This window comes from Mustela nigripes, chromosome 6 (assembly GCF_022355385.1).
Source record: "Mustela nigripes isolate SB6536 chromosome 6, MUSNIG.SB6536, whole genome shotgun sequence".
Taxonomy (NCBI): Eukaryota; Metazoa; Chordata; class Mammalia; order Carnivora; family Mustelidae; genus Mustela; species Mustela nigripes.
This window is the reverse complement of record NC_081562.1, coordinates 92167860-92187793: the sequence shown is the minus strand read 5'-3', so window position 1 is coordinate 92187793 and position 19934 is coordinate 92167860. Positions and strand designations below refer to the sequence as shown.

At 42.4% G+C, this 19934-nt stretch overlaps 1 protein-coding gene across 2 annotated transcripts in view; it reads left to right on the top strand.

Moving 5' to 3' along the window:
- Nucleotides 1-10268: 10268 nt before the first annotated feature.
- PTGES3 (prostaglandin E synthase 3) overlaps nucleotides 10269-19934 on the top strand; it is a 22861-nt gene continuing 13195 nt past the window's right edge. The window contains exon 1 of one of the 2 annotated variants that reach the window (XM_059403466.1): nucleotides 10269-12500. In XM_059403466.1, the coding sequence (XP_059259449.1) occupies nucleotides 11653-12500 (848 nt within the window). In that variant the 5' untranslated portion in view covers nucleotides 10269-11652. The remainder of the gene's footprint in view (nucleotides 12501-19934) is intronic. The other variant, XM_059403465.1, reaches the window with a different exon arrangement.

Genomic DNA, 19934 nt, shown 5'->3' with positions numbered 1-19934 from the left:
TGGGGCGCCTGGGTGGCTCAGTGGGTTAAGCCGCTGCCTTCGGCTCAGGTCATGATCTCAGGGTCCTGGGATCGAGTCCCGCATGGGGCTCTCTGCTCAGCGGGGAGCCTGCTTCCTCCTCTCTCTCTGCCTGCCTCTCCGACTACTTGTGATTTCTCTCTGTCAAATAAATAAATAAAATCTTAAAAAAAAAAAAAATGTCTTTCCTTGCCTCTACTCTTGTCCCAGGAAGTGTGAAGAACATCAAATACGGAACACCTAGGCACACACGTGAAACCTCCTACTGTCATAGGTATTTGCAGGAGGATAGGGGACCTTGAAAAAGCCATAAAAAGAGGACCTAGAAATGGATAGCTGGGATTTACACAAGCCTCTGCCCCTAATTACCCTAAAGCTCTTCTGCTATGCTTTCTCTTCCCCCTTGAAAATGAAAAATACAAATTTTGAAGTTGTGAAGTAGTTTTCCCAACTTCCATCTCAGAGTAGGACATGGTAACCTCCCAGGAATTACAATATATTCTGTATTAAAGCTACCACAGAGGAATGCCTGGGCAGCTCAGTTAAGTGGCCACATTCAGTTCGGGTCATGATCCCAGTCTCCTGGGATCGAGTCCCTGCTTCTCCCTCTGCCTGTGCCTGCCACTCTGCCTGCCTGTGTGCTCTCTCTCTCTGACAAATAAATAAAAATAAAATCTTTTTTTAAAAAGCTACTATAGAAATGCAGAAAACTATTGATAGGATCTAATTTACAATGGGACATAAAACAATACTTCCCATCCTCCTCTAACTCTTCCATACACAGCATATTCTCTTGCCTAGGCAAACAGAGGAGAATAATTTACCTTTAAAAAACTATGAGGAGGGGGGCCGCCTGGGTGGCTCAGTGGGTTAAAGCCTCTGCCTTCAGCTCAGGTCATGATCTCAGGGTCCTGGGATGGAGCCCCACATCGGGCTTCCTGCTCGGCAGGGAGCCTGCTTCCCCACCCCTCTCTGCCTACCTCTCTGCCTACTTGTGATTTCTGTCAAATAAATAAATAAAATCTTTAAAAAAAAAAAAAAAACTATGAGGAGGGGCGTCTGGGGGGCTAGTCCAACTTTTGATTTTGACTCAGGTCCTGATCTCAGGGTCATTAAGTCAGCCCAGGAGCCTGGTTAAGATTCTCTCCCTCTGCTCTCCCTTCACCCTGAATATAGCACACCTGAAGCTCTCTTTAAAAAAAAAAAAAAGGAAGAAAGAAAAGAAAAGAAACCATGAGGAAATAAGACTACTAGAGTAGGGCGAACAATGGAGTTTGGATCTTCAAGTTTCTTGGAGGCTTCCGGGCTACTATGGAGAACCCTGTGTAGGGTCCAGAGAAGAGGGAATAGGGACCTGACTCCTTAGGGTTTTCTGTAGGATTTAAGCAATGAGGTAAAGATCACTAAAGTTTTCTATATAGAAAACTCACTGGGGTAGGAAAGGAAATCAAGATTTACTCTTTCAACAATATATATATATTTTTTTTATTTGACTGGTAGGTCCCTGTTGTTACATCTTCTCAGGAACCTTTGGATTATATACAACAGCAATAGGTGAGAGCACCCTCAAACCTCAAGAGGGTACTGCCATGATGGAGATATAAAGTTTGTATCCCTGCCTCAAGGAATTCAAGGGCTTTTGTTTTGTTTTGTTTGGAGGCAGGTATAAAAGACAAGTACATTAATAACATTACTAACTAGTAGTACAAGGTTTTAAGATTTTATTTATATATTTGATAGACGGAGAACACAAGTAGACAGAGAGGCTGGCAGAGACAGAGAGAGGGGGAAACAGGCTTCCCGCTGAGCAGAGAGCCCGATGTGGGGCTCGACCCCAGGACCCTGGGATCATGACTCGAGCCGAAGACAGAGACTTTAACCCACTGAGCCACCCAGATGCCCCGGTAGTACAAGTTTTTTACTTGTAAATACACGTACACATATACACTCAGTCCCCATTCACAGATTCCACATCTGTAAATTCCTGATCATCCACAGACATGCAGAGAGCAGTGAAAAACCTGATGCCTGATGGGCACATCTCCAGCTGTGGTACAATTGTCTTCTTTCAGCTCTCAAACTGTTAACGTGTTTTTATTGTCTAGTTACACATTTTTTTGCATTTTCTTTATTTCACTGTTTAAAGTAGCCCTCATGTGTACTGAAGTGCTGTGTAGGTTTCCTAGGTGCAAGAAGGTTGTGACATGCCTCATGGAGAAAATGCATGTGGGAGGTAAGCTGTGTTCAGGCTTTTTTTTTTCCCCCCTGCCACCAGCACTTTATTATGCAGCAGTCACAACAGCCATAAGCGACAGTCCCACGTCACATTCCACTTATCCAGGGGTCCACTGGTCTTTTTCATGTTTGAGTATCAGATGTCAAGTTCTGCTAAGGCCTTCTGATCTCTTTTTTCTTTTCTTTTCTTTTTTTTTTTTTTTAAGATTTTATTTATTTATTTGACAGAGAGAGAGAGAGAGATCACAAGTAGGCAGAGAGAGAGGGGAGGAAGCAGGCTCCCTGCGGAGCAGAGAGCCCAGTGCGGGGCTCCATCCCAGGACCTTGGGACCATGGCCTGAGCCAAAGGCAGAGGCTTTACCCACTGAGCCACCCAGGTGCCCCTGATCTCTTTTTTCTTAAGTGTAAAGCTGGGCTTATAATAATCTGAGTCTCAGAATTGATACTTGTCTCTTAATTAGTGATGATGAGGAACACTGACAGTAGCTGAGCTCCTGGGGTGGGGTGGGAGGGGGATACAGAGGGTATCCCAAGGTAATGTGGGGGTGGGGGATGTAGGGACAGAGTCATTTGTTCATCTTTTACACTGCAAATTGGTCGAAGAACTTGAGATAGGCCTGATGCTGGGCCGCAGCTGCTGGAATGAAGTGGCCACCAGAGTGGGTGAGGATGACAACTCTGGTGAATCACCTAGCCAGTTGCTGGCTGTGAATTCAATGTTAATATACCAACAAAATATATTAAATAAGGTGTCTTTAAACAGAAACACATATAAAACAAGGTTATATATGAATCAATGACAAAATGTGACTAGAAGCTTTTAGAAACCTAACCTGTATTTCTCCTAGGAGCAATGGTTCAGTTTTCACTAAACCGGTGTTCATGGTGACTTTACAGAACATAACTACTATAATGAGAATCCACTGTGTATGTGTGTTTGTGTATAAACAAATAAGGTATTGTGATTAAGAAAGTTAGGCAACCACTAGCAATGAAGGGGAGCTTCAAGAATAGAACTTGAGGGGCACCTGGGTGGCTCAGTGGGTTAAAGCCTCTGCCTTCGGCTCAGGTCATGATCCCAGAGTTCTGGGATCGAGCCCCGCATCAGGCTCTTTGCTCAGTAGGGAGCCTGCTTCCCTCTCTATCTCTGCCTGTCTCTCTGCCTACTTGTGATCTCTGTCTGTCAAATAAATAAATAAAATCTTAAAAAAAAAAAATAGAACTTGGGAAATCACCTATAATTAGAAGAGAGCAGAGAAAGGCCAGTCAGTCATAGAGAGTGATAAGAACTAGAAGAGAACCATTTCAAGAAAAAGGAATGGCGGGTAAGACTATGTCAAATGCTTCAAAAGGTCCAGAGTGGGGACTTAGTAAAAGTCTTTGAATATGACAACTGATTGACCTTACTTTTTTTTTTTTCAAAGATTTTATTTATTTATTTGACAGAGAGAAATCACAAGTAGATGGAGAGGCAGGCAGAGAGAGAGAGAGAGAGAGAGAGAGAGAGAAGCAGGCTCCCTGCTGAGCAGAGAGCCCGATGCGGGACTCGATCCCAGGACCCTGAGATCATGACCTGAGCCGAAGGCAGCGGCCTAACCCACTGAGCCACCCAGGCGCCCCAACCTTACTTTTTTTTTAAATGTTAAACTCTGTGCCAAATGGGGCTGGAACTCACCACCCCGAGATCAAGAGTCTCAAGCTGTACTGACTGAACCAGGAGGGGAGAGGAGGAGGGAATCTCAGACAAGACTCTGCACTGAGGGCAGAGCCTGAGGGGGAGCTTGATATCATGATTGAGACCATGACCTGAGCTGAAACCAAGAGTCTGACACTTAGCCAACTGGACCACTCAGACACCTGCTCCCCATCTTTTTACAAATGGTATAACATGTAAAATGTCTATGGGGCATCCTGGGTGGCTCAGTGGGTTGGGCCTCTGCCTTCGGCTCAGGTCATGATCTCGGGGTCCTCGGATCAAGTCCTGCATAGGACTCTTTGCTCAGCGGGGAGCCTGCTTCCCCCTCTCTCTCTGCCTGCCTCTCTGCCTACTTGTGACCTCTGTCAATAAATAACATCTTTAAAAAATATATGTAGGGGCGCCTGGGTGGCTCAGTGGATTAAGCCGCTGCCTTCGGCTCAGGTCATGATCTCAGGGTCCTGGGATCGAGCCCCGCATCGGGCTCTTTGCTCAGCGGGAGCCTGCTTCTCTCTCTCTCTCTGCCTGACTCTCCGCCTACTTGTGATCTCTCTCTGTCAAATAAATAAATAAATAAAATCTATTAAAAAAAAAATAAATAAAAAATAAAAAATATATGTAAACATGTCTGAGGTAGAGACTATTAGCCACCTATCTCAACATCTTTTCATCTTCCTAAGTCATACCATCTCTGATTTTAGCCTGGCACATAATCCCATGGATCAAACACTCCCATTCTCCCAGTCTCACTCTTGCAGATTGATGTAGCCACATGAGTTGTCAACGAGGTACAAGTAGAAAGGTTGTAATATAGCTTTTGGCAGACTGTTTTAAGAGTGCTGGCAAAACAAAGCAAAGTTAAGCAAAACAAAACAACAAAGGTGCTGGCATCTCTTCTTTTACTTTTTTCTTTCAATCCTCCAGCCTGCTGACTGAGACATGAATGTGATGATTGGAACTCCACATCTATCTTAGTAAATAAAGACAAGAAGAGTCATAGGGGTAGAGGAGGGGAAAACTTTAAAGAGCCTGAATTCCTGAGAATGTTAGACTCTCCATACCATTTCCAGACTGTGTGTGTGGGTGTATGTGTGTGTATTTCATTTTTATTTTTCATAATTTTTAAGTGGCACTTAGGAATATCTTCAATTTCGGTGAACACGAAGGGAACTCTGGACTATTCCTACATTCAAAAATCTCTTTCTGCAGCCTCACATTTTGTAAACTTTTGGGTTGTTCTGGAGAACTAAAGTTCAGTGCAGTATTTGTATGCTCATCTTAAGCTATTGTGCTTAAAAACAGAAATAAATGGGAGTTTAATATTTCTTCAGGATCGTTTCTCAAATGTGTGGAATCAAACAGATGAAGCGTGTATGGGAATATAGCTAGTATGAAGTTATGACAGACAGCAAATCTAGATATAGAAATAATTTACCAACTATCACATTTATCCCTGTCCTTTCCTCATATTGATGAAAGTTAATAAACATCTGTCTCTGTTAATACTTAATCACTTTTTTTTCATGAACACCAAGCAATAAGCTATACATGCTAAACAGAGGATCTAAAAACTTCTTTAGGGGCACCTGGGTGGCTCAGTGGGTTAAAGCCTCTGCCTTCGGCTCGGGTCATGGTCTCAGAGTCCTGGGACCGAGCCCCCGATGTTAGATATTATGTGGGAGTTAGATATTAGCTTATTTCCATGTTGCAGTACCTAACAAACCTGGAAACACAGAACTCAAGTGATCTGAGGTCCTTTGAGGTAAAAAATTTTAAGATTTTATTTATTTATTTTGAGAGAGAGAAAGAGTGAGAAAGAACATAAGTTGGGGGTGGGGACAGAAGGAGAGGGAAACACAAAAGACAAATATGACACTCATGAAACTCATGCACCCACAGTATAGCATCAGTACTATTAAAAATTTCTTTGTTGGGGCACCTGGGTGGCTCAGTGGTTTAAGCCTCTGCCTTCAGCTCAGGTCATGATCTCAGGGTCCTGGGATCGAGCCCCACATCGGGCTCTCTGCTCAGCGGGGAGCCTGCTTCCCCCTCTCTCTCTGCCTGCCTCTCTGCCTACTTGTGATCTCTATCAAATAAATAAATAAAAATCTTTAAAAAAGAAAAATTTCGTTGTTGCCAACGGAATCAGGTTCAGACTCCTTAAAGAGCTATATTGGGCCCTTCCCGATTTGGCCTACACCAGCCTTAAATCTCACCATTCTACTTTACCTACAGTCTCTCCTAAGCTACAGCCACAATAAACTGCATAGATCTCTCAAATTCCATTGCCCCTACTTCAAATATACTATATTTTGTCAGGAATATGCTCTTTTTTTAAAAAAAAAAAAAAGATCTTTATTTTATATTTTTTTTAATTTTTAAAATATTTTATATTTATTTTGTTTAAGAAAGAGCATGCATGCATGTACAACTAGGCGCAGAGGCAGAAGAGAAGGGAGAGAACCTCAAGCAGACTGCATGATAAGCATGGAGCCAAGATCATGAAGGCAGACGCTTAACTGACTGAGCCACCCAGGTGCCCCGAATGGTATTTTCTGGTAAAGATTTTGAGTCAGAGAGAGCACAAGCAGGGAGGAGGGGCAGAGGGAGAGGGACAAGCAGCCTTTCCACTGAGCAGAGAGTCGGACAAAGGGTTCGATCCCAGGGCCCTGGGATCATGACCTGACCCAAAGGCAGAGGCTTAACCAACTGAGCTACCCAGGCACCCCAAAATGGTATTTTAAAAAGGATTTTAAATTTTATTTTAGAGAGAGCATGGGGGAGGGGGGGTGGAAGAGAGAGAGTCTTAAGCAGATGCCACGCTAAACGTGGAGCCTGACATGGGGTTCAATCTCACAACTGTGAGAGCATCCAAGGGTCAGATGCTTAACTAACTGTGCCACCCAGGTGCACCCAAATGGTATTTTATAGCCCTTATTTCCTAGAAAAGGGAGCATAAAAAGAATTTCAGGTGAACAACTAAAAAATCAGAAAAAAGTTCCCATTAATTTTGAAACTAATCCTATTTCCCCATTATCCCATATTCCTACAAGATGCTGAACAAAATGGTGTTAATATTCCTCCAAATCTAACGTCTAATATATGTATATCCATATATGTAACCTTCTTCTGGTCACTTCCTACCATATATAATGGAAAGAGCACAATGAAGTGTTGTGGAAAACAGAGTTACCCTTCTTGAGTATATATATACTACCTTCCCTTTCCTAAAGACCATGAAATTAAAAGAAAACTTTACCTGATTTCTTCTGATCCCAGAGAATATTGTTAATTTACATATTAATAAGTATATACCACCCATATCACTTATTTTATAGTCTCATTTTCTTTTTTTTTGAAGATTATATTTATTTATTTGGGAGAGAGAGAGAGCATGAGAAGGGGGAGGATCAAAAGGAGAAGCAGACTTGAGGCCGAGCAGGGAGCCAGATGTGGGACTCCATCCCGGGACTCCAGGATCATCACTCGAGCCAAAGGCCGTACCTTAACCAACTGAGCCACCCAGGTGCCCCTATAGTCTAATTTTCTATACTATGAACTCAAGGTATGTATATACTGTAAGGTGTTATTTGGGATAGAATATTATTGTTAGAGAATTTAAATATATTTCACTTTATTTTTTACTTATTTTTTTTAAATATTTTATTTATTTATTTGTCAGAGAGCGAGCAAGCACGAGGGAGCACAGGCAGACAGAGTGGAAGGCAGAGTCAGAGGGAGAAGCAGGCTCCCTGCGGAGCAAGGAGCCCCATGCGGGATTCTATCCCAGGACGCTGGGATCATGACCTGAGCCGAAGGCAGCCGCCCAACCAACTGAGCCACCCAGGCATCCCTATTTTTTACTTATTTTTAATTAAATAGGCTCCTTGACCAGTGTGGGGCTTGAACTTATGACCCTGGGATCAAGAGTCGCATGCTTCACCAACTGAACCAACCAGGCACCTTCAAATACATTTCATTTCAAAATGTAGATTAGCTTTTTAAAGCCTCTTCCTACTCTTAGAGCTGTTCATGCTTTTGTCAGCCCACAGTTGACTGGTAGCAAAACTTAGAATAGGAAAAATCTCAACATGAGACACAGTTGTTTTTAACCCTTCCCATTACTGACAAACCAGACTGATAGGGTGACTCCAAACTGTGGGAAGATGATGACATCAGAGAACATAAAGTAAATGAAGTTGCTATATGTGACATTTAGCTAGGTGATGATGTCTCTCTTAAACTTTATGACTCAACTTCTTATTCCATATACTTAGAACAGATTACTACTTTGCCTGCTTCCCTTTATTTGCCTTACAAAGTTAACAACCTAAGCCCTTATTAGAAAAATCCCTGGGGTGCCTGGGTGACTCAGTTAAGCATCAGCATTCAGTTCTGGTCATGATGCCAGGGTCCAGGGATTGAGCCTCGAGTCAGGCTCCTTGCTCAGCAGGGAGTCTGCTTCTCCCTCTCCTGCTCCTCCTGCTTGTGCTTTCTCTCTAAGAGTCAAATAACTACAATCTTAAAAAAAAAAAAAAATACCCTCATAAAACTGCTCTCACCGGTTGTAATTATTTTAAGTGCTCATGTCAATCTGTAAAGTTCTCTTTTGCTATTACTGTCAATGCACCCACATTTAAACAAATATCAGGGATGGGGGCGTGGCAGCCTCAGTTGGTAGAGAACCTGACTCCATCTCAGAGTTGTGAGCTTAAGACCCACAGTGGGTGTGGAGATAACTTAAAAATAAAATCTTAAAAAAAAAATACCAGAGACAAGATTTATTGTACAATTATCATTGACAAATTATTTCCGTGTTGCTTTTACTAATTTTTTTTTTTATTGGTCTGGGATTTTCTTTTCTCCAGGGGATTGTTTTTTTTTTCTTTTTTTTAAAGATTTTATTTATTTATTTGACAGACAGAGATCACAAGCAGGCAGAGAGGCAGGCAGAGAGAGAGGAGGAAGCAGGCTCCTCTTTGCTGAGCAGAGAGCCGGATGCGGGGCTCGATCCCAGGACCCTGGGATCATGACCTGAGCCGAAGGCAGCGGCTTAACCCACTGAGCCACCCAGGCGCCCCTCCAGGGGATTGTTAAGATTAAACCTGTGAAATGAGATCTAAACTTGTATTTTTTAGTTTCTGTCATTTTGGGTTCCAGATTTCTCTCCAAAAAGTCCTGAGAGTATAATTATACATATTTGAATCTAGATTTTGCCCCCTACTAGAAACAGAACTTGTTAGGGAGTTTGAAAAAGAAGCCTGGTACTATTTGGCTAATAGTTGATTATCCAATTAGTGATTAGATCCCTACCAGCTAATAGTTGATATAACATTTAAAAGCATGGATAAACCTTATTACAAAGGTTGAGGAAGCTATTTCCAGACCTACACTAACATTAAATCCCTTGAAATATATCCAGTGAGGATAGTAAAAAAACAAAACTATGAATTAGGTAGGATACAGTGTGCCTTAATTTTCAAAATTTTTTTGTGTGAAAGGCAGTTTTTCTCATAGCACTTCTTTTATAAGGGAAATTGCCAGTTATTAGAGCGTGGTCTTCTAAATGCTATCTTCAGTTCTTCTATTTTCACTTCATCTTATATGTTACCAAATTTATCTAGAACACAAGAGTGTTATTAACCTCCAAGAAAACTCTAACACCTTTCCATTGTCAGAGAAATATGTTGAAAACAGTTAACCTGATATTCAGTACCACCATTTTTTGGTTGTAACCTACCTTCTAAACCTTAAATTATTTTCCTGTACTCTGGGCTAACCCAGGCCGAGGGTTGGCAAACTCTAGCCTGCAGACTAAGTCCAGCAGACTACCAATTCTTGGATGCCTTCAAGGTAAAAAAGATTTTTCCATTCTGTGTGTGTGTGGTTTTTTGTTTGTTTGTTGTTTTTTAAGATTGTATTTATTTGAGAGAGAGCATGAGCAGGGAGGAGAAGAATGAGGCACCCCTAATTTTTTTTTTTTTTTAGGATTATTTTATTCATTTAGGGAAGGAGTCCACAAGCTAGGGGAGGGGCAGAGGGAGAGAAACTCAAGCAGATTCCCTGCTGAGCCAGAAGCTGAGACAGGGCTAGAGATTCCTGAGATCATGATCTGAGGCAAAATCAAGAATCAGGCACTTAACCAACTGAGCCCCACAAATGCTCCAACTTTTACATTTTCAAAAGGTTAGAAAAGAATATCTTGTGCCATGTGAATATAAAAAATTCAAATGTCGGTATTCTTAGTTTCCGGTTTTTTTTTTTTTTTTTTTTTTTTTTTTAAAGATTTTATTTATTTATCTGACAGAGAGAGATCACAAGTAGGCAGAGAGGCAGGCAGAGAGAGAGAGAGGAGGAAGCAGGCTCCCCACTGAGCAGAGAGCCCGATGCGGGACTCGATCCCAGGACCCTGAGATCATGACCTGAGCCGAAGGCAGCGGCCCAACCCACTGAGCCACCCAGGCGCCCCAGTTTCCGGTTTTTTTGTTTTGTTTTGTTTGTTTTACACAGCCGCTCATTTATTTACATATTTTCTGTGGTTGCTTTCATGCAACAATAGCAGTTCACAAGGTGCAACAGAGACCTTGTAACTTATCTGACTCTTTGCAGAAAGACCGCCAGCCCCTGACCTAGATATTCTCTGTCTCTTCACCTATGGAGATTCCTGTCCTCCCATACATTGTTGCTATCAGCTTTAGAAGGCTGTCAAAGAAGAGTTTTCAAAAAATTTAAAAACATTTCTCCTACAAATATAAAATTAACATGAGCCAAACATTTAACTCACTGATGGAGCTGGTAAGATGGTAAAGCTGGTTTAAGGAGCATTTAAAGATCTAAGATTTTAGGGAGACCAAAAATAAAGTTAGGATAAGGTTGCAGGTTAACAAAACTGGTTAGCGTTCTACACAGCAATAAAACGGTGACTTTGGGGTTAGCTTTTTTATCATTCAGAGATTTTGAGCTCTAAACATATTACAAACAGCAAAGTCAAACATAGGTACCTTTTCCTAGAGAACAATCCTTGGGGAGGCAGGTTAAACCATGTCCCAGTATGAACTGAAAGGTCATCCCTCCACTCCTTGCTTTATTTCCATGTTTAATTTTTCTTAACAGGGCCTGTCCTTATCCAGTCAATATCGACCTCTCATTTTATGCTCCTATTGCTTTCTGTATTTCCGTTATAGCACTCTATCTTGACTTGTGTATTTCGTTTTCTTCAACAGGCAGTGGGCTCCTTAAAATCATAGTATTTGAAAGGTGGGATTTAACACCCCTTTCAAACGAAGATTTGAGCTCAGTATCCAATGTCTGTAGTTCCTAATACCTGCCTTGGTCAGACCACTAGGTCCTTAATGTTAATATTTAGCCAACACTCTGCAAAATGAGAACACTTCAGCTTCCTTTGTGTTCCAACTAGCGGCGCCCTGGTGTATTTGTCCCTCACTCCACTGTTAAGCGGCCTTCTAGAGTAGTCAGTACTGTTTTCATTCTCTTGGTTACTATTCTTCATTAGAGCCCAACCAAGTCCAAGGGACAAAGCGGCAGTTCCAGAGATAATGGTTGAAAACAGCTGGGGAAACTTCTCCAACAGATGCGTGTCCTGGTCTCTCCATCCTCATAAACCTGGACTCTCCACTTAAATAACCTCCCTGTCCCACCTACAGCAGTAATTATCTCAAAGCAGGACCAAATGCCCGCCCCAAATGGCAAACATTCCTCCTCAAAGACCTCAAATTTCCGCTGCTTGTGGGGAGGGTCTCCAACCTTCAGAACAATGGCCGGATGCAGCCAGGCCCTCGATTCTGAAGTTAGCCTTTTTCCGCAAACTTATCACCAGCACAGGCGTTTCTCATGTTTTTGCGGGAGAATGTTTCCTCAGTAGACTGGTTTACTCCCTCAAGAGCAACCAAGCCGTTTCACTTTTCAAGCCTCCCTCCCGACTCTACGTCCATCCGTCTCAGCCTCCTTCCTGGGGCAACACAGCCGTTTCTCCGGGAGACGGCCCGACGCGCGTGGCCAGACGGTTAGACGACCAACGGTTTCTAACGCGAGGGGGGAGCGCGGGAGGAGAGGCGGGAACGAGTCAGACCGGAGGGAGCCGACGCAGGGCGGGGTCAGCGTCGGGAAGGATCGCGAAGGAGCTGGGAGGCCCCGCCCTTTCCGTAGATATCTCTAGAAAACCGCGCAGGAGCCCGAAAACAAAGAGTGCGCACGCGCGGCGGCAGGGCCCGGGCATTTTGCTGCGTCACCAGCCGCCGCCCGGCCTCACCACCCCTCGCTCGCTCGCTCGCTCGCACGCACGCACGTTCATTCTCCGTCCTCGCGCCCCTTTTCCTACACTTTCCTCTTCTCCCCGACCGGAGGAGCCGCTCTTTCCGCGTAGTGCATTCTGGGGACACAGGTCGAGCCCGCCGTCGCCTGAGGGAAGCGAGAAGAGGCCGCGACCGGGAAGAAAACGCCGAGTCGCCACCGGAGAAGAGTCGACTGCCCAGCAGCTGCCGCCGGAGAGGCCCGCCCACCCGCTCGCCCGTCCCCCTGCCCCGTTCACGATGTGAGTGCGACACCCGGCCGAGGGAAGGTCGTCCCGGAGGGAGGCCGAGGCCGCGCAGGGGGCTGCCGGGAAGCTGCCCTCTCCCCTCCCCCGCTTGCGGCCCCTTCGGCTTTCTCCCTCCGGTGGCGGCAGTCGTTCTTTCTTGTGGGAGGTTCAGTATCCTTGTTCCGGTTACCGTTGGCGGGTGGAGGACATTTTTCCTCCAATGTCTTCTTTCCCCACCTCGGAACCGTCCCTCGGCTTCCCCGCGGCAGAAATCCCACTTTTCCTCATTTCCCAGACCGGGTTACTCCAACTCCGTAACTTAGCCTTAGGCTTTCCTCTCCTGTGAGGGTTTTTTTTGTTTTTTGGCCATGCGGGCGCCCTGGAGGCGTGGACCCTCTTGGATAGCCACTTTTGGCTTTTTGGGTGGTCTGATTCTACCGATCCGTGGTGTTGGGACCAGGCCCTGGGCCAAGTTCACCTGTGGTGGGTACTCCCAAAGGCTGGTGGTTCTCCTCGTAGAGGACCACGCGGCCTTGTACGCCGTGAGCGACAGGTACTGCTAGGCAACTGCAGGGAGGTCGTACCGTCACCATCTCTACGGGGTCGTGATTTCTTGAGTATGGGTCTTTCCAGGCCTCCTCCTAACGCCAGTTTTGATGGGTTACCCAAACTGAACCATGTCCCTGGCCGCGGGGAGTTAGTATTGAGCAGGTAACACGTGTCGAGTCGAAAGATACTTGGGACATTTTCTGTGTTTTACATTAAACTTTAGGTGAGGTTTCATTACCCTTTTTTTTTTTCCTCATTACGCTTTTTTAATGAAGGGTGAAACAGGTACGTAGTTGCCTTGTCTTTGAAAGCTTAAATTTGTTGACGCTGACGTGACAGGTTTTTGGGTTTTTTTGTTTAACAATTTTAGTTGATCTTGGTAAACTAAAAAACGTAGTGATTTTTTTAAACGAATAGAAGTCTGGCATTCCCGCCTCCATTATATCCCTCAGGAAAAGTTCTGTTCTTCTAGATGTGAGAACTGTTGGTTTTATAGTTTTTTTTTGGATACTAACTGCTTCCTCAAAGTTACATAGGGAGACTAAGTGAAGGGTAACAATTTCAATTCTTCTGAAAAGTAACATACTCTCAAAGGTTCGCTTAATAAAATAATGATACTGTTGGTGAGTGTACTGGGTTAGACGTCTAAATGGATAAGTTTTGGATACAATACAGCTAGTTGATGATGGAGAGCAAACCTCAAGAACACAGGAATACTGTATAAAAGGGATATATTAGAATTTTGGAAGGATCCGACGCCCCCGTGGTATCTAACAAAACACTTTAGTCTATATAAGGTAGCTTTTTCTTTTCTTTTTGAAATCCCTATTCCAAATAATGTAGCAGAATTGTCAGTTTTAAAATGCCTTTTGTACTTTGAAACTCCATGAGGAGAAAATAAATTCTTTGAGAAGCTACCAACTGTTAATAGAGTAATGTAGCCAAACAAAATAATCTTTGCCGTAAGAATTACCAAGCTTGACTTGAAAGACACTTTGGGGAGGTCACATGAAATAAAGAGATAAGATGAAAAGCATAATAATCAATATTCCAAAAAGCAATTCTAACTTAGAAGAATGCTATGAAGTGGGGCGCCTGGGTGGCTCAGTGGGTTAAGCCTCTGCTTTGGGCTCAGGTCATGATCTCAGGGTCCTGGGATCCAGCCCTGCATTGGGCTCTCTGCTCAGCAGGGAGCCTGCTTCCGCCCTCTCTCTGCCCACCTGTGATCTTTCTCTCGGTCAAATAAATAAATAAAATCTTTTAAAAAATAAAAAAGAATGCTATGAAGTGTGTGTTTAGAAGAGGCCAGATAAATCCCTTCTTACAAATAAATGCCATCTTGCAAATTATTTAGGGGATCTTCTTGAACTAATGACTTGAATTCAAGTTTACAAGATAAATATTATGAAGCGGTTATTTGAATTGAAAAAAACCTTGAGTGGGTCATCCAGTCCCCGGAAGAATCTGGCAAAATAGGGTTCATTTTGTGGATGTTTGCTATTAATTTTTTTAAAATTTGTTTAAGTAATCTTTATCCCCAGCATGGGGCTCCGACTCATAAGTTGGAGATGAAGAGTTGCATGCTCTTCCAACTGAGCCTGCTATAAAACTTACTTTAAGGTGGAGAGAGTATTCATATTTGGATATTTTAAGGGTTTTACAGTGTGTTTTTCCTCATTTGGATGTTCTTCAGTAGAGGTGTTCTAGATACGTTTCTTTGAATCAGGTTTTTAAAGTTTTATCTAATAGTTTGCATAAAAACTCAATCTCTCACCCTTTTTAGAGAAGGGTAGGATTTTAGGACCTCTCCTGGGGGGTGCTAGTTTGCCTTTTTTGTTTGTTTATTGTTTTTTTAATCTATTGTAGTTAGTTCTGATTCTGATTTTAAGGAAAAGTTTTCTTTTTCGTTTGTACTTCTATTTTTAAGTTTCTGTTGGCTTTTTGTTTTTAGTAATCTCTACACCCAGTGTGGGGCTTGAACTCATGACCTGAAGATCAAGAGTCCCATGCTCTTCTGACTGAGCCAGCCAGGAGCCCCTGTTTTATTTAATTTTAAGCTATTTGAAGTTATTCTTTGGGTTGTGTTGTACTTGAGTTAATAAACTCTCCAGAAACGTACTCTATCTGTGATAGTGGTTGAAATCTTTTTGCCATCACTCGGTTTTGTAGAATTGAGTCCCCAAAATATAATTGGTCTTTAGTCTCCAAAATAAATTCTAATAGTGAGCATATGGCATATGGTTGATTTTTGTAGGTTAAGGAAGGATAACTGCTGATGGCTTTGTTAAGTGTTGATTTCTTAACCATTGTAACCTGACAACTGGATTTTCTTTTTCTCTGTGTTTAGTTAGGCTTTAACTAGAAAGCAGTTGAAACTGGAAGTGACAAATCAGTTCAGTGCAGGCAAGTGTATACTGTTAAATAAGATGCCCATGTTTAATTGTGGTTTTTTGTTTCCAAAGGGGGTCTTAGGTGGTAGTGATTGTCGCTTTTCAGGAAAAAAATACCCTTGCAATGTGGACTGTTTAGAATCAGTATAGCTCTTAAATTCTTAAAATATCTGAGTTGCTAAATTGGAAGTTATTGAATCTAGTGTATTTTGCTACAGAAGTACAATATGTGTTGTAGTAAACTTTTTATTATCTACTGTGTAGATTGGCAGTGATCTTAAATTTGAGGCTCACTACTTTGCTTCCCTAGGTCACCTTTGAACTTTTGGTTTTTCAGGAAGATACCAGTTACTTGAACCTTGAGCAGCAATATGTCCTCCCCTATATTGTATTCCAAAGCTGTAATGTGCTGTTGTACATTTTCTGTACAGTAGTTGATCCTTACAGGTTGTCACTCTGTATTGCTAAAAAGTGTTTGTCACGGCCCTTTCCAGCTCAGCATTTTAATTATCTTTGTGTACTGAAAGGATCTAAGTTACAGAGAGGTATTCTGAAAATTTTTTGTATGTATTTATGTTCCAAGATCTAGTTCTTTAACACAATGCTAGTTAGTATAAGGAAATGTCCTATAGCATTAGAACTCAGGATTTCTGACAGAGGGCTTATTTTTTCCACTTTACAAAAGAATAATTTTTGAGGTGATCCTCTTATTTCCAAGGAAATAAGTTTCTGTAGTTCCGTTTTATTATCTAATCAGGCTGTTTCTTTTAAAACCTATGCCTCTTCTTGACATATGGTAATGGAGCCCAGAGGCTGAAATTTGCTTGTAATGGAGCCAGTAAGACATTAACCTTGTTCGAGTCTTGTTTGTATGAAGAAAGGTTACTGTATCTGCTTTGGAGATGTTTACAAGGATATATACCAAAGGAGGGAATATAGGAAGGTTAGAGTTGCTTGAAAGAAAGGCTCTTAAGTTTTGGGAGAAATACTATCTTTAAGAACAGCTTTCACTTTGATGTTTTAGAGTAGGAATTACCAAATAAAGGAACTGACACACAGGTTCACGAATGTTCTTGGTTTGCCCCTTTTGGTCTTAGTAGGTTGTGTTTTGTTTTTGTTTTTGTGGTGATGTTGGCCAAAAGGAGTAACGTAGCAGCTCTGTTTATTATGTAGTTGGGTCCAAAAACTTAACTAATTCATCCAGACAGCCTTCAGCCTTTGAAAAGTTAATTGACAAAGGTTGAAAGAAAAATGTCATTTCTTTTATAACCACAGTTACTGATGGACTATGTATACCCTTTGGGCATTGTAACTTCTTACATCTTTAATTCAGATTGGGTACACCTATCTCAATTTCTCTTTGCCACTGATTTTTTTTTAATGCTACCCCACCCTTTTTTAAAAAAATCAAAACAGCCACCAAAAATCTATCTTCACAAAAATGAAGGTAAATGAAGGTAGTTCAAAACTGAACTACCTGCTGTCTTTTTTTTTTTTTTTTTTTAAGATTTTAGTTAACTTGAGAGCGAGCACAAGCAGGAGGGAGTGGGGAGAGGGAAAAGCAGACTCCCTGCTGAGCAGGGAGTCAGATGCTGCAGGACTCAATCCCAGGACCCTAGGATCATAACCTAGCTGAAAGCAAATGCTTTATCAACTGAGCCACCCAGGCGCCCCACCACCTGGTGTCTGGACTGAGGTTGAGTATCACTAAATTTTTCTCAAATCTAAAATACCTGCAGTAACCCTCTAAGTTTCTCGTGGTTCCCTGATGCACCTTAGCACATAATTTGGAAGGCACTGGACTAGCATGTGTATTCAGATCACCTTTCCAGAAAATTTTACATGGCAGTACAACTGAGCTACAGTGATCTGAAAGTATGAGAAGCATATCTTGGGATTTGTTTGAGGAAATAATATGTGTATATAAGAGAGTGGTTTTAGACATTTGTATACCGGGCTTTTGATGAAGGAAAAACTACTCAGTCTATGAACCTAGAACTACTTTTTCCCTTTTTCTTATATTTTTTAAAATTATTATTATTTTTTAAAGATTTTATTTATTTGACAGAGATCACAAGCAGGCAGAGAGGCAGGCAGAGAGTGAGAGGAGGAAGCAGGCTCCCTGTTGAGCAGAGAGCCTGATGTCGGGCTTCATCCCAGGACCCTGGGATCATGACCCGAACTGAAGGCAGAGGCTTTAACCCACTGAGCCATCCTGGTGTCCCCTTTTTCCCTTTTTATACGAGAATTTCATGTTTCCATATCATTCCTCACTTAGTACAAACTTAAAAAGATTTACCTGTGTCTTAATTCCCTTCTACAAATGATAAGACTATTGGACAAACTTTTAAAAAATCAGTAATTCTGAATTTTATAGCCTCTTACTGCTGGTGTTTTCTTTTTTCTTTCTTTCTTTCTTTTTTTTTTTTTAAGATTTTTATTTATTTGACACAGAGCACAAGTAGGGAGAGAGGTAGGCGGAGAAAGAGGGGGAAGCAGACTCCCTGCTGAGCAGAAAGCCCTACATGGGGCTCGATCACAGGACCCCAAGACCACGACCCAAGTGGAAGGCAGAGGCCCAACCCACTGAGCCACCCAGGCACTCTGATTTTTTCTTGGTTTTAATGAGTTTTCTTCTATAATCCTTCTTGATGTTTAAAGGTATTCTGAGATGTATAAAAGATTAGTGAATCTAGTCTTTAAGAAGCTTCCTACTAAATAGAAATGTGTTTGTTCCTAAACCTAGAATAGATTTACTCCATTATTAAGCTTTAATAAAAAGTTAGTCTCCTGGGGCGCCTGGGTGGCTCAGTGGGTTAAAGCCGCTGCCTTCAGCTCAGGTCGTGATCCCAGGGTCCTGGGATCAAGCCCCACATCAGGCTCTCTGCTCAGCAGGGAGCCTGCTTCCTCCTCTCTCTTCCTGCCTCTCTGCCTACCTGTGATCTCTCTCTGTCAAATAAATAAATAAAATATTTTTTTAAAAAGTTAGTCTCCTAATTTCTATTGTTTTATCTTAGAATTCAAAATGATCCTTTAATTCTGGCAAGTAATCATGTTCTATTAAGAAAAAACTTACAAGGAAACGGTCATTATACAGTTGACCCTTGAATAACACTGGTTTGAACTGTGTGGGTCCACTTGGGCAGAATTTATTCCAGTAAATACAGTACTGTATATGTACTTAAGATTTTACTTATTTTCGAGAGAGCGTACAAGCAGGTGGGAGGGGAAGGGCAGAGGGAGTGGGATAAGCAGGCTCCCTGCTGAGCAGGGAGCCAAATGCAGAGTTCGATTCCAGCACCCTGGGATTATGACCTGAACCAAAGGCAGACAGCCAACTGAGCCACCCATCCACCTGCCCCCTCCTTTTATTTTAAGTAGGCTCCATGTCCATCATGGAGCACAATGTGGGGCTTGAACTCAGAGCCCTGAGATCAAGATCTGAGCCAAAATAGAGTCTGATGCTTAACTTTCTGAGCCACCCAGGCAACCCATAATTTTTTTTTCCCCTTAGGACTCTCGTTATCATTATCTTCTCTTTTGTTTTATTATAAGAATACAATTTATAACAAATAATATACGAAGTATGTGTTAGTCTACTGTTTACATTATCAGTGAGGCTCTGGTCAACAGTAGGCTATTAAAGTTTCAGGGGAGGGGGCGCCTGGGTGGCTCAGTGGGTTAAGCCGCTGCCTTCGGCTCAGGTCATGATCTTAGGGTCCTGGGATCGAGTCCCGCATCGGGCTCTCTGCTCAGCGGAGAGCCTGCTTCCTCCTCCCTCTCTCTCTCTCTCTCTGCCTACTTGTAATCTCTGTCTGTCAAATAAAATAAAATCTTTAAAAAAAAAGTTTCAGGGGAGTCATAAGTTACACTTGGATTTTCAACTTTGTAGGGGGTTGGCGCCCCTAACTCACATGTTGTTCAAAGCTCAGCTGTACTGATAACCATAGCATGTTACCTTTTTTGTTTTTTCTCTTGAGAATGTTATCTTGGTTTGTATTACCGATTTACACATTAAGAAAGATAAACTGTAGTTAGTAATGGATCTAATCCCTTTATCCCATATTTTCTAGAAGATTTTTGGACTAAATTTTATCTAACTGGAATGGAAGCTTTGTTGTTGACTGCTCTATCCCCAGAACAATTCCTAGCCCCATGTTTAATAAATATTGTTTTTTGAATAACATTCAAACTCTAATGTTCAGTTGCTAGGCTTGGCTACCTGAGGTGCTTGATAGTAAAGATTGAGCCCAAGAGGGGTTTTTTACTATTAGTCCCAAATTCTGTGTATCACATTTCAGCCAAATCCTGCTATATCTCCTGTAGAAAGTAGATCAGTGGTCAGTAGTTGAAAGATAGTTGATGAAAGCCATCTTAGAGGGGCGCCTGGGTGGCTCAGTGGATTAAGCCGCTGCCTTCGGCTCAGGTCATGATCTCGGGGTCCTGGGATCGAGTCCCGCATCGGGCTCTCTGCTCAGCATGGAGCCTGCTTCCCTCTCTCTCTCTCTCT